This window comes from Colius striatus, chromosome 15, assembly GCF_028858725.1.
Source record: "Colius striatus isolate bColStr4 chromosome 15, bColStr4.1.hap1, whole genome shotgun sequence".
NCBI classification, from domain to species: domain Eukaryota; kingdom Metazoa; phylum Chordata; class Aves; order Coliiformes; family Coliidae; genus Colius; species Colius striatus.
Window position 1 is genome coordinate 15667754 of NC_084773.1, and position 14913 is coordinate 15682666.

Genomic DNA, 14913 nt, shown 5'->3' on the forward strand with positions numbered 1-14913 from the left:
AATTACATCTGATGCTGCTCTGGGTGAGGGAAGAAGCTGCAACAACATGGTGAGCTGGAGAGTAGAGTAAGGAAACAACCATAAAGGTGGCCTGCTGCAGTACCAGCAGCTCTGAGCTCAGTGAGACGAGGCTCAGAGGGGTTCCATTGGATTCAAACACAAACAAAGATCTCAATATAATGCTTTGCTCCCTCTGTGTCAGGAACTGAAAACACTACTGGAAATGGTGAACTTTTCTTCCCTTTCCAGAAGCTTTGGCACAGGCAAATGTGCACTGTGGTAACGGTCAGATGATTCCCAGGTTGTGATTTTTGTCCTAAATGCAGTTTGGACTCAGTTTGCCTCTAATTCAGCAGCTGCTAAGACAATTTGAAATTTTCTGGCAGCTAGATGCTCAAGTGGCATGACTTTCAACTCACTCTTCACTGCAAGCCTAAAGGGCAAACAGAAGTGAGTGGCTTGTTCAAAAGAGTTCAAGTCTGCACTGAATAGCTGATTGCAGCTCTAATTACCATGGCTTTACATCATCAAGGATAGCAACTGAAAAGGAGCTCTAATTCCAACACTGAGATACTGGGTTTTTTTGTTGTTTGGCTGTTACCACTAAATGATCCATTTCCAACACTTCTGCTAAGGACAGGAAGGCAAATGTTAATTTCTACAGGGTGGAGAGGATCTTGACAAACAAGTACAAAGACAATATTTTTGCTTATAAAATTCAAACTGACAGGTGTTTTGTGGTGGGGCAGAAAGGATGGAATAGTGAGGAGACGTGCAGTAACTACCTGCAGCAGTAACCGATTTCCCTCAGCTCAGCTATTTAATGCTCAATGCCACTGCTCATTGATGCCTCAGCATTGTATTTTGCCACTCTAGATCTCAAAGAGCAATCTGATTTCAATTACACTGTTATAATATGCTTGCAATTATAAGCTGTTATGACATATTGTTTGCAAAGTTTTCCCACTGTGTCTAAAGGATCTTGTAATTTTCTCTACCCTGGCTGGGGGGACCCTGAAGCTGCAGCAAGCAGGGTAAAGAAAAGAAATCACATCTTTGTGTTACTCTGCAATGTCTCTGGCATGGGCACAAGATAAATAGAGAGAGAAAAAAGACGTCCTTCCATTTTAGGCTAAAGAGAGAGCCTTCAAGTCCAGGGCAGTTGACTCTAGCACCAGGCTCAGCACAAAGAGGATGAGTTAACTCCTCTCCATGGGAACTGTTGGAGGTTAACCATCCTCATATGCCAAGAGCATCACCACAACAGCAAGGGAAGGTCCATCTAGCTAAGCAGGCTTAATAGATGTATTGCTTCAGAGCATTGTAATTTTGTTCCACTGCTACACATATTTATTGCAGTTATCTGTGTAACAGGGACCTTCTTAAGACTACTGAGACAAGGACCAAAAGACCAGGACTGCTGGCACAGACCTCTCCAAACTTCCACCTACCTCATCATTCCTCACAAACACCTTCCATTCAATGGAACCACAAAAAGAGAATTTACTACAGACTTTGCTTTTTCATGGAGAGCAGACTCAGGCACCCACTGACAGGCATTTAGACAGGCAGATGTTGCATTGGTTCTTCTTCCCATAAAATGCATTCAGTTTTGAAACTCTAGCAAATATATCATAGATTTCTCAGAAGATGGATTTCCATTCCCCAGTTTAATGTGAATTTGGCACTAGGGAAAGCTGCTAGAAACTCCACTGATTTGCACATGACATGTGAGTGACATTTCACCTGCAAGCTTTTACTTTGATCTGGAGCAGTGGGAACACATCTTCAAGGGGATTACGTAGATCAGGCTCAAGGTTTGTGCTATTTTCAACCTTCCGGTGAACAAAGATGCTAGTGAGCTCTCACTGGGAAAGCTTTGAAGGGAAAATGTCCATTCAAACATGCCTAAAAACTGCTCAGCTTAATTCTTATAACTGAGCACAAACTAGCCATAATATTTTTGGACGACCTGAAGACTGACTAAAATGAAAAAGAGGGAAGGGGGGAAGAAAAAAAAGAATCCCATTTAGTCTGACAAAATTCACAAAATACGTCAATAAGACACACAAATTTGTTAGATGAAATAAATGTTAGATGTTAGGCATTCAAAAAAACACAGCACAGGAGTTCTGCAGAATAACTTGTTCTGAAACAGCCCCCCACCTATCCCAGTATAGACACAACCCTCAGAATAAAAGTCCCTTGGGAAGCAGGGAAATTACTCTGACAAAATGTTGCTTTATGAATAGAATCCGTGCAGAACAGAGAGGTATTTGAAAATTGCTTATTTCAGTTGATTACTGTGCATAGACAAGACTTCAATAACAAATGGATTTCAAGTGGCAAATATTATTACCTTCTTTCTTTGCTTTTTTTTTTTCTTGTGAGAAAAGCACTTCATGTACTTGGTAGGTACAAGGTTAAAGAACCTTTTCAGCTGCAAATATTCAACATAAAGGTGTGCCTTTTATGGCATTATTAGCAATAATTCTTTCAAATAACTGAAATGTCTAATCACATTGTGCAGCACAGGGACAAAAACCACACACTTAATTCTGCATCTTGTAACCAGTAGCACTGGTTAACTTTGAGTTACACAGTCCTTGGAATAGTCCTGCTGGGTTACCAAGTGTCTCCTCTGCTGTGGCAGGCACCGTGTCATATCCCCTCCAAACGTGCTGGGCTGCACCCTTAAACAGCAAAGCCTTTATTCCTCCTCCAATGTGACTTACAGGCTCTAATGGGCTGGCACTTTCTTATTACCAGTTTAAATTACTCACAGACGAACAACACCCAGTTGTTCTTCAGCCAACTCTTTAGTTCTTCTCTCTCCTAACAGTTGGAGACAATAATTTTGTCCCCTTGCTTTGTTAAGCAAAAGCAGCTTTCCTAATCTGCTCTGAATTCTGCCTCCCCTTGCAGTTTGCCCTTTATAAACCCCTCAAGTGCTGAAGTCCAAACCATGAGACATGCTCATTGAGTTTTATCCAGCACTACGGACAGATGAAACAGGAAAACAACAGCAATAAAATAATTATGGCCTAGAGAGGGGAGGAGAAAGGGGAAAATTAAAAACCTGTGACATAGATAAGGCAAGTTTGCTATGGGGCTTCTGCAAAGCAAAATCTCCATGACCTGATATTGTCCTCTTCAAGCATTTATCCCCCTGCTCCAATCTTGTTGCTCCTGCAAACAATTTTCAGATGACATGTGAGCAGCCAAGCACACAGAGGGGGCATTTCAGCTCCATCTTTCCTGCAATCATCCTGCTGCTGCTCACTCCAAGGCATGGCAGGGCTCGCTCGCTCCCAGAAGCCTGTGCTTTGGCTCAATACACTTCACAGTAAATGTTTTACAGGCTGCTCTCAGCAGCTCTGGGTTTGCATTTTAACAATTAAACCTCGCTGTTGGGAGCACACCAGTAGCTTGGAGCAGGCAGAGCTTTTCCCATATATTACACACCTCTTTCTGATATTTTTCTGCCTGATTAGTAATCACTTCTGACAAATCCTTCCGACAGCTCTGAACAGCAGCCTCAGTGTTACAGGCATGCTTCACGCAAAGCCTGGCTGAATGCAAATGTTAGGCTAATACAAGGATGTCTGACAGCATCTGAGCATTTTCTTCACTGGACACCAGAGGGAGGAGGAGGAAAGGACAACTCACAGTGAAGCTACAGAAGAACAGCTCCAAGAGCTCTGAAGAAGCTTATCACACACCAGAGCCAAATCCATTTCTGTAATCGGACCAAAATAAATAGCAGCACCTTGTCTGGGAATGGCACTTCTGATAAAAGACTTGGCAGGGGTAACATGAGGTAATGTTCCAGGAGAAAGGACTCAAGTGCAGCAGCAATGAGAGCTGGGAGTATTTTAAACCAGCTCCATCTTACAAGCTGTACACAAACCCAATTGTTTTTGGTTCTGGGTCTACTACTGTCCCTACCCTGCTTGGCTTCTGTGCTGCAACTTGAACACCTTCTGGTTCAGCTTTCTTCTGAATGTGAAGAAAAACATGTTTCAATGAATAACCACAGATCCAAGACCACCACAGTTTCTGAGGCTTGTACCACGAAAGCGTGAAATTTATAACTGCAAGTGCTCTGTGCTGAGATGGAAATGTCAGGACCTAGAAGGAGGAAGCAGTTGAAGGAGATTGATATGGTACCTATCTAGGAAGGTGACAGCAAAACCTCAACACGGGGTTAGTATCTCGATTAAATTAAGAGAGAGATTCAGTAAGATTACCAGGGAACTATTTACTCTTAATAACTATGCTTTTCATTTCCTCATCAAATCTTTTCATTATGTCTTCAAGGCATAAGGAGGATTATTAAATGTCAGCCACAATTCAAATAATTAATGTATGGTGTTACCAGATATATAGGTGGTCTCCAGGAGGATTAATAATAGCTGCTATTTTTCTTCCAACCATATTTTCTCCATGATACATATATTAATCACGAGAATGCAGTGCATTTTTTAAACCTCTCTAGTACTGCAAAGTCTTTAAGGAACTCACACTTTGAAAATTGGAGAATTCTTATTATATTCTGTTTTCTACTTTTTAATTTACTATGAAAATAGGAAAACACAGTAATTACTTGGAATGGAAGGAGTATAAGAAAGGTAGTGCTTTCTCCAGAGCTCCTATTAATTGCAGAACTTAATGTCCTCAGTTCCTTGAAACAGGTCTTCATAAACAACAAACCAGCTTTGGAAATTCAGCAAGCATCTTGTCTCCTGTTAAAACAGACTGGCTTTTGTTGCTAACTTACTACATTCTTACCACCACTTTAGAAAAGGCATCAGAAAAGCACTTTTATATCAAACACTCCTCCCTGGGCTTGCTGGGAGCCGTGTTCAGCATCTGCTTGTCAGCTTAACTCTGCCTCTGCAGCATGAGAGGCCCCGATGTTGATCCACAACCTAAAAGTGTGCTATGTGAGGTGGGCTGTGCTACCTCAGATTCACTTTCTATGTGCAGGGAAAGAGTTCCTGGGGATGAACTGATGCCATTACCTCCCATCCAGGCTCCCCTGTGGGCTGCAGACATACTGCCTGCTGGGTAGGTGGTGGCCTCTCGGCAATGTACCCAAAAAAATGAGCTCAGCTCCCAATTGCACAGCAAATAAACATGTCAAGAAGTAACACTTCGATCGCTTACAATTTGGTGAAGTTTAAATTCTCTCCTCTGTTCCCAACTGTATCTCAGGTGTGACTCTTCACTACACACCTGATTTTAAACACTGAAAATTACAGAATGTGTTACCAGCCTTTTCCATCTCCCAAAACAGCTCAAGAAATGTCCAGGTTGTATTCAAAATAACCTTTACAAGCATGAGAATAGAGTTTGTTATATAACGGAGGTGTAACCATACCACCCTACCAGAAGACATGTGCAGCGTGTGTGCCCACGGGAACTACATGCACATCTCCTCCAGTGCAACATCAAACCATAACTACTTTTAACCTTCTACAGTGACAACTGACAACTTGGGGTAGTTGCCACACCTCAGGACACAAACCATTTCTCCAGAGAAGCTTAGGAGAGTGAGCCTTTCACGACATGCTTTTTAAAACGAAAAGACCTCAAGAAGAAACCTTTTGAAAGCAGTTTTGAAGACCTACCTCCTCGCTGCACCAGCAACGTGACCTCGCTTCCCTTGGGACATTCAATCAGCATATCCACCACCTGGTTGTGAGTGAGGCTCTGCACATTCTTCTTGTTGACTTCCACGATGAGGTCGCCCTCCTTCAGGCCACGGCACCGCGGGCTGTCCACGATTTGTTTCACTCGTTGGCCGCCCCCCCCGGGACTGTCTGCTATAGTAAACCCAAAGCCCATCGGCCCTTTCACTATATGCACAGTTATGAGTTCAGGTTGCGTTGCTATCGAAGATGCCAAAGAGACAGTGTCATTGGGGTAACCGTGGGGTCCGTTGGAGGAGACCTCAGCCGGGCTGCTGGGCCTCGCTTCCTTTGTGCCATTCACTTTCCCTGTTTTACTGCTGTGGCTCGCTGGGGAGTCGTAGTTTTCCTGCCCGTTCACAATGATCGGCTCTTTGTCCAAAATGGCCACTGATGTGACCAGGCTGGTGTTGGGATCGTCGGGGTCGAAGGGCAGGGGGTAACCTCGGCACAGTTCCAAGTCCACACTGGCACCGATGGGGATGGACTGGAAGATTTTCACAACTTGAGCATGAGTGTGCCCCAGCACACAGGTATCGTTCACGCTGACTATGACGTCCCCTGCAGAGGACACAGAGAGACCAAGCATATGTGTTTTGTGCAACCCAGGAAGGTGAAGACTAGAGCATATGAGCTGATCCACAGCATCCCCAGGTCCCACTCACAGGCAAACAGCAGCATCTTTGCAAGGAAAAGGAGAAGTGACACTTGGGCAAGAAAGAACCCTCTGTACACAATGGATTCGCTGCACAAAGCCTTTATGTACATCAACATTTTTGAAAGCGAAAATGGAATTGGCTCATGCAAAAAATTACTGAATTCAAATGATGGTATGTGGCCCATGTAACAGCTATTCTGAAGCCTGTCTCTTAGTGTTACACACTGTGCTACACTGACACGATAGAAACAAATCCGAGAGCATGTGAGAGTTATAACAGAAGGTGCTCCAATACCCACTGCTCAAATATGCTGCCATATCTCAGATATACTTTGGCCTGAAATCCAGGTATTAATTAAGTTACAAATCCCTTTTTAACACTAGGACTGCAACATAGGGATGTTAATGTTGTGATGCTCCACCTGCAGGTGAGGAGTTGTGACCTCAGGTGAATCCTAACAGGATTTCATCATGCTGGACCTGACCTCTAGCAAAACACACCAGTCCTTGGCACTTCCACACAGGGAAATGCAAATTAGCCCACTCCTCTGCCCATTCCCTGGGAGCAGCTTGGGAGAGGGGGTGAGTAGCACAGCAGGTAACAGTGATGCAAACTACAAAGGGATAGCAACCATTGCCACAGCAGTAGCAGTAACCTGCAGCCTGTGGGACCCCAAAACTGCAGGTCAGCGTGGAGAGGGCAGGAGCTGACAGAGTCCCAGTTGGATATTTTCACACTTGCAGAGAAATTCCAGCAAATGAAGTGCCTTGCTGTAAGGTTTTGAACATATACCTCCATGTATCTCACTGCCCTGCTTGCTGATGTGAAAACTGAATGTCTTTCCCCAAAAAGGGGATGAGGGCTATAGTCCTTTATGAATTGCACATAAAAACAGCTGTGAAAACATAAACCGAGGTGATGGTGCTTTGACATAAAGCATCAGTACCTGTTTCCATTTTGCCATCCAGTGCTGCAGGGCCGTCAAGCACCAAACTTTTGATTTGGAGAAATTCATCCGGCTCATCCCCTCCAACGACAGTGAAGCCAAAACCCCTGCTGCTTTTCCTTAGCTTGGTGTGGATGAATTTTCCTTTCAACTCAGAAGGGTTCCGTGTAAAAAAGGGTTTTCCTGTGTAGGAAGTTTGGAAAAACTATAAACAGGCAGGCAAAAGCATTTGATCTGGTTTTCCTCTGACTCTCCCCGTTCTAACACCTACATGACCAAACAGTGGTGTGCTGGGACAGGATTGCACTTCACTCCAGCATCATCTCACTTCATCACACTCCCCTTGTCTCTTTGGATCCAACCAATGCAGCAAAAGGAGTGAGCAAAATCCCCATGTACCTGGCACTTTGTTAGCTGTGGTTGTGCACACCAAAGCCCCAAGGCTACAAAGGGGAAAACATGATGCTTTAAAGAATGGAATATATTCCGGCTGGCAATGCTGGCTTAGGCATGTGTCTTATCTCTGGTCTGAGGTGGTTACAGCCATATCAGAAAGAATGGGATGGGGCAGCACAAATACGCCCTACAGGAGACTGCAGTGAAGAGTTTCTGCAGAGAGGAATATTATTATGTGTTTCACCACTTGGCTTTCTCCCAACCCACTAAGCAAAAAGCAACTTCTGAGATCTGGCAAGACATCACGTAACCCTTGAGCGTAACCCCGCCCAGCCCCACCATTGCTACCACCCTGTGACATCCTCCAGTAAAAAAGAGGAGGATGCTGATGCTGTTCTTCAGACACTGTTTGAAGTCTTTTCTCTTTCCTTTCTGCTCCTTGTCTGCTGTGGATGAAACACTGCTGTTGTGAAGTACGGATCAAAGAGCGGCCTGGGACCAGAGCGGCTGTGCTGGAGGGCTGGCAATGCTCTCCGGGAGCAGGGTTAAGAGGGAATGAGGTGTTCCAAAGACAAAAGCACATCCTTGCAAAGCATGTTGCACAGGCTCAGAAAAGGGATCATAGTTGCTGTACTTCACAGTGCCAACACTAAACACCTTTGCACTTTTAATTGTTTTTAATGCTTAGAGGGGAATAGAGTGTGTCACTAAGCCCTCTGGTGACAGCTCCAGGATCAGCAGTGCCTATCACAGCCAGGAGGGCTGGCACATCGTCAAAAACCTCAGCAGCACTGCTGTGGGCCTCTGTTCAGAAAGAAGACCTTGAGGGAGTGAGGGAATTTGAGACTTGTAGTGGCCTTTGACTGGGAAAAAGTCCAGTATATTTGAAATTATTCATGAGGGGGCAGTGTGAGGACTTGCAGCCTTCTGCCTTTGAAGGGTGCCACAGGAACAGTGATCCTGCACATCAAGGGCAGATGCTCTGCTCGGACTCCAAGCTGGAAAAAAGCCCTGACTAAGTGCAGCCCTGTGTCTCAAGTAATGAACAGGGCTGAGAGGCAGGGCTTGGTCCTCTGATGATTTCTGATTCTAAAGACAAGTAGAACACACGCAGGTTGCTAGAGTCTGCCTGTAAGCAGAGGGTGAACTTGCCCTGCAGTAACAAGATAGCAGCACCATAGGCTACATCCTACCTACAGCCTTTGGGAAGGGATCACATTTTAAATGAGTGTATCCCAGCTGAGAGAGCAGTACCAGAGGCACAAGGAGTTGTACTGGCACCTGTGTCTGCACCAGCAATGCCATCAGTGGGAGAAGGCATAGGGCAGGGGGACAGGGGAGCTGGAAATAGTTGCTGCAAATGGGGAAACAGAGAGAGAACAAGGAGCAGCACTGAGAAAGGAAGAGGAAGGAATGAAAGAAAGGAGGAGTCATCAGTGAGTACCAGGATGTGTCACTCCGTGGTGCTGGTAGACAGGCTAATACTCTCCTGTAAGGCTGCTGCACAGTTTTGGTGGCTGGCAGTTGATAGCAAGTGGAGAGCTGAGTGAGGCTTCTAAAGCCACCCCCTGCATGACAGGCTCTTTGCACCCCTGTGCACAGATGCTTGGGCAGCCCTTGCTTCATTTTGACAATGTAAAAGACAGAGGTGGCATTCTCAGGTATGTCCCCAAGGGAGGCCAGAGGTTTTGGGGCACTCTGATGACATGGCTAACCCCAAATGCTTGGTGGTCAGGATATCATCCCCAGACCTATCACGTTTTTCCTTGCTGCACTCTAGATTACTCCACTGTACTCACTCCAACACCCCGTGGGAATGTGCTGGGGGCTTTGGATACTGCTACCATTTCACGTCTGTTTTGGAAGGGCTGATTTGCTGCCACATGCAGCAGAGAGCATTCCCTGGCTCTCCAAGGCAGGTAAGGCTGTCTGGATCAGGAGCTTCCCTGCCAGGCCCACCTTCAGAAGACTATTTCCCAGCTCCCAGAGCCCGTGAGCCCTGGTTGCTCCCAGCTCTGTCAGAATCACAGAATGGTAAGAGTTGGAAGGCACCTCCAAATATCATGTAGCCCATCACATGCTCCAGGCAGATTCTCTCTCTCTCTCTCTCTCTCTCTCTCTCTCTCCTAGCCGCTGGGTCTTGCTGACCAGGGCAATGCCTTTTGCTTATGATGCAATTTAGATGTAGCCAAAGATGAAGCCTACTTACAACCACTTGTAACCAGAGAGCACTTGCACTGCAACAAGTAGAAGTGGAACTCTGTGCCCTTGCTGGCAGCCTAATCTGTCAATGTTTCAGCTCACATTGCAAATTCAGGAGCAATTCATCTCCTGTTCATTTGGCTATACACAGTGTCGACACTAATAAATAAGGCTGTGAAAGCCCAAAGTACTTCTGCACACATACAACTTCAAAGTTCACATACTGTGGACCTATTATGATCCCCTCCTCATGCAGAACTTCCTAGAGGACCTTCAAGTCAGATTTTTCAGAAGTATGATGTAATTTGCCCCTATAACGTGGCCATGGAGCTTGTGCCTCTTCGCTCCCTAGGTCCTGCCAAACAGTGATGACAACCTATGCACATCACAGCTCCCAAACATATTGACCAGTTTCCAGGGCTCTTAAACTACTTGAATATGAAACTATCTGCCCACAGATGCAGACATGGGGTGAACACTGGCGTGGCTTTAAATTGAAACATGATCAGTCTGTGTCTTAATCACAGTGCAATACAGTGAGAGTTTGTGCTGCTTTTTGGGAGGGAAAGTTGACCTATGACAACAGAAAGAAACCTCTGCACTAGATCTTAAACTCAGCAGAGTTTAGAATGTGTAAAGGCCTAATCCTTTCATATCCATACAGCTCTGTAGAGAAGGATCATCTCCTGCCTGCACTTGCATCCACCTCAGTTGCTGCTAAATCCCACTCATGTTGTAACTCATACCTACTATGTCTTTTTGAAGACTTGGAATGCTACACAGAGTGCAGCTACAATCCTTTTATGATGCAAGCCATCTCATTTGCCTCTTGCATTTAGCAACAAATGTAGTCTCAAAACAACTGGACTCGAAATTTATGGGAATGCAGATAAGCAGACGTGTCCTGGTGTGTGACACTAGTCATGGAGATATTCCCTGTGCTGGTGGGCTGAAGGAATGTCATTGTCAGGATAAAAAAAAACTTGTTGCACATTTATAACTGGTTTAACAAGGCTGTTACCTTGCACTGGTGCTTCCCGAACTGCCTCTTGGTTGTTTGAAACATGGTTTGGAGCAGCGGGTGGTGGGAGAGATGGACACTCCTCTGTCCATTCTAGAGAGGACAGAGAGGGAAATGTTACTTGTTTCACAACAGCACTAGGAGCTCCTGCACATGCACACACTGGGAGTGTGGGGTTCAAGCAGGGGAGGCATGAGAAGCATAGCAAGAGAGGAAACGGAGTCACGGAGAGAGGGAATAAAATGAATGGGATGTCCTAAAACCAGTTCTGGAGGTCAATGGATCTGCCTGCTGGGACCCCCTATCTCACATTCAAACTTAGGACTTGATTTGCTTCTAAGTGGTCTCAACATTTATATGAAATCTATTCCCCATGGCACTCATGACATCTAAGTAGAAGAGCTGATGTTGTGGGAGATGGGGCTGCAGGAGGAATGTTGAAGCCTAAATTATTTCGCCCTTGGATAATTAACTGTTGTGAAATAACTTGGTGTTATGAAGGTGTCAAAAGAAACCCAAATGTCAGAGGCCCCTCACTGTATTTGGGCTTCATTTAAAGAAAAAAATTATGAAAGCAAAAAAAAGAGGCAAGGAAAAAAAAAGGAAAAAGAAAAAACCAGTGGTTTAAAATGATGAAATTCCTTCAGATGCTAGAGCTTGACAACATCCACAGGCCTTGGGTTAAGAAGTCTCTCATGCAGAGGGGTTTCTCTAATGCAAGTGTGCTTCCAGAAATAAAAGACATTAAAATAAAAATCTGTGCCCTTTAGTGTGGTGAAAATGACTATAAGTGGTTATATGGCTTCATTTTTCTTCTTTGCTGCATCTTAAGTGTAGAGCATATGCAACCTTTCCTACACATGTCACTTTGTCTTTTAACACTAAAGAAGGACAAACACATTGGTCTGTGGGCACATTCCCTCATGGAAACCCCAACCATCCCACCCTCGCCAGTGCCAACCTTCTGGTGGCTGTTGCTGTTGCTCAAGCTGTTTCTTCCTCTTTGCTTCAAGAACGGGGTTTTCATACTGTGTCTTTCGGTTGATGTGGCTGGAGATAAAAGAGAGCAATAAATTAGGAAACCCTTTATGTGACAAGCAGGAATGAAATAGTCAGACATGAAACTCCTTGGAGGAAAGGAGTAAAATACCAAAGAAACCCAACAGCAACGTACGTGGAGAAAGGCTCATCTAGTTATTCTAAAAAGCCTATTTAGGAAAACAGTATTGATATGGTATCTTGAGGAGAAATGGCTAATTCCTTCAAACACATTGAAGAAGTGATCTATCAGTGAAAAACGAGATTAGAGTAGAAAAGGTGCTCTGTCTGATCGTGTTCTAACAGACAGGCCCATATCATCTCAGCTTTAACCAGGTTCCCAGAGGTGCAGTCATCCCCTGGCTCATTGAAGTTAAAAAAACCAAACAAAACCCAAATAGCAACTGAAAACATATATACCAGCTATCTGATTGATGCACACTATTAATAGGGTGTCATAAAAATATCTGTGGGGCAATAGGCCAGGAGTTGAAAAGTTGGGCTCGAAATGGATTAAAATGTATTTGGAATTAGCCACCAGCAAATATTCCTCATGGAAACCAGCATTTGTTGAAACTTCAGCTGTTCTCAGAGGGCCATGAGGCAGCTTTTGACCTGGATGTTTAGAGACAGTACTTCTTATCAACTTCAGGAAAAGAATAACAAAAAGGCAGTCCAGCCCCAGTCATGGCAGACAAGCAGGGTACTCTGCAGAGGATCAACTAGCTCATGAAACCAAACCATGAATCCCATCCATGGATGCCAGGGCGGTGAGGGGCAAGTCTGGGGCTTCTTTGCAGTTCTGTTCAAGAGCAACTTATCCATAGTGATTTTGTTACAGCAGAGGAGCAGGAGGACCTTGGAAAATTATATTAGCTGAAAGCCCATCTTCACATCCAATGCAAAGTTGACTGTTAAGAACTTGCTATTTTACTGTCTCTCATCACATGTGCCTTTATAAAAAAACTACCCCAAATGAACAAACAATCACTTTTTCAAGTCATTATGATAGAACCATTCTCTATCACAGTTGTATATAGTTATGTTCAGATTTTTTTCTGCTAAAGATCAATATTAGATAGCTGGAAAAATATTGAACTAATCAAATAACAAAAAATAATGAGTTCTGTAAAAGATTTCCCACCTCAAGGTAACTTCAGAAAGCTAAGACATAATGATAACTGCTTTAAAAATGATAGAAACTTTACAGTTGTTTCTCAATAAAAACTAGTGTGCAATAATAGAGTGCCTGAATTAGAAGGGACAGACATAAATGCTCAAATGATAATCATCTTATAGACAGTAAGTAACATAAACTCCTGTCTCATTGCTGACACTTTTAAATTCAATTTCATCACAAAGGAATGCCACAAAACTAATGGGCATGTGGATATAAAGTGACAGGAAAAAATGCTGTAAAGACCTCTTGGCATAGCATTTAATAGCTGAAAAATATTCTTGATGTCTTTGGTAAATAAATGTCAAGCCTTAATTACACAGTTTGATAACCTTGTTTCCCTAGGCACAGATGGTAGGGTCAGAAATGAGCCAAAGCAGACAGAAACTGTATTCCATGTCTATTCTGAGGGTGATCATAAGCCATCCTACTAGACAGGAGTATACACATAATTAAAAATTCATTTTATGGGGTCAGTGATGAAACAAAACTCAGCTCTCTGGTTTCCCAGGAGAGCAATGTGACATCCAGATAAAGAAGAAGCTGTTCTAATTCCGGAGAGACTCCCATTAAACCTGTAATTTTATTCACAACACCACAGCATGATGCAGGAACCTCTGCCATGGCTGTTTGGTCACACAGATTCATCCTTTCCTCCTTTTGAGTGTCTCCTGGTTTGTAACTGGATTGGTGTTCTGTTTTGCACACTCCTATTTTGATCATGGCACTACACGACGGGGATCAAACTCAGTTAATTGTTAATGTTCTCTGGATAAAAGCATTTTGTGAGGTGCTGGGGCTCCTGCACACCACAAGCCCAGGGTTGTCCTGTCTCCCCTGAGCCCACTCCCACCCCAGGGTGCTGCTGCCAGAGCCTGCCAGAAGATGGGGGACAGCAAGGCAAGGCTGCCCTCTCCCAGTTCCTATAGCAGCCCCCAGACTGTAAGGGGCCAGGGTCTCCTCCTCCTGAGATGCTACCAACAAAGCACACAGACTGCTGAGGAGGAAAGCCTTCCTGCACCTGATAGCCACACCAGAACCAGAAAGCAGCACTTACTCTACATAGTAGACACCATATACAGGATCTTCAATTTTCTCCCAACCAGCAGGCAACTCTGGAAATAGAAAAAGCATTACTGAAGCCTCTCATGCTTTTTTTTTTTGACAGACAGCTACTCCTGCTCAGTGTACAGTGATCAGCAGATCAGACTTTGTTTTGAACATTTCAGAACGACCACAGCCTCGTTTTAAAGGCTGGCATAGCACAGCACCAACGTCAGAGCCAGTCCTACCAGTGCTGCTTCGCGAATCCGTGGGAAGGCTCCCACACCAGTCAGCCTTAGATTTTCCTTTTGCATTAAAGGAACAAGTTATTAATAAATTTCCCTTTGGGAGTGCCTCAAGTACCCTCCTGGGTTCACCATTATGAGTAAAGTGGCCTTGGATGGAACACTGCAGCGGAAATTGGTGCAGGCAACAGGCTAGAGGCATTTCAACACCTGCCTATGAAGATGAGCAAGATTATGGGAAGCAGTTGTAGCACAGCAACAGGGAAACCACCTTCATCTCCTGAACCAGGGCTGAGCCATTTGTGTTCACTACTAATGAGAAAAGGCTTTTTTTCACTCCTTTCTTAGGGATTTACACCTCTTCACTCAGCTGTGAGCCCAACACAAGAGCATATCTTTAAACAGGACAAAGTGAATTCAACTTAAACACTTGGCCTATGGAAACCACCCAAGCAGGGCTGGCACACACAGTGTATCTCACTGCACAGAGCT

At 44.4% G+C, this 14913-nt stretch overlaps 1 protein-coding gene across 22 annotated transcripts in view; it reads right to left on the minus strand.

Moving 5' to 3' along the window:
- The window catches only part of MAGI1 (membrane associated guanylate kinase, WW and PDZ domain containing 1), a 332909-nt gene that overhangs the window by 48840 nt on the left and 269156 nt on the right, over window positions 1–14913 (minus strand). For 17 of the 22 annotated variants that reach the window (XM_062008024.1, XM_062008008.1, XM_062008025.1 and 14 more), the window contains 5 exons: window positions 14190–14247; window positions 11879–11967; window positions 10918–11010; window positions 7299–7481; window positions 5634–6254 (listed from right to left, as the gene is read on the minus strand). In XM_062008024.1, coding sequence (XP_061864008.1) covers window positions 5634–6254; window positions 7299–7481; window positions 10918–11010; window positions 11879–11967; window positions 14190–14247 — 1044 coding nt within the window. The remainder of the gene's footprint in view (window positions 1–5633; window positions 6255–7298; window positions 7482–10917; window positions 11011–11878; window positions 11968–14189; window positions 14248–14913) is intronic. The other 5 variants (XM_062008019.1, XM_062008018.1, XM_062008017.1 and 2 more) reach the window with 1 other exon arrangement.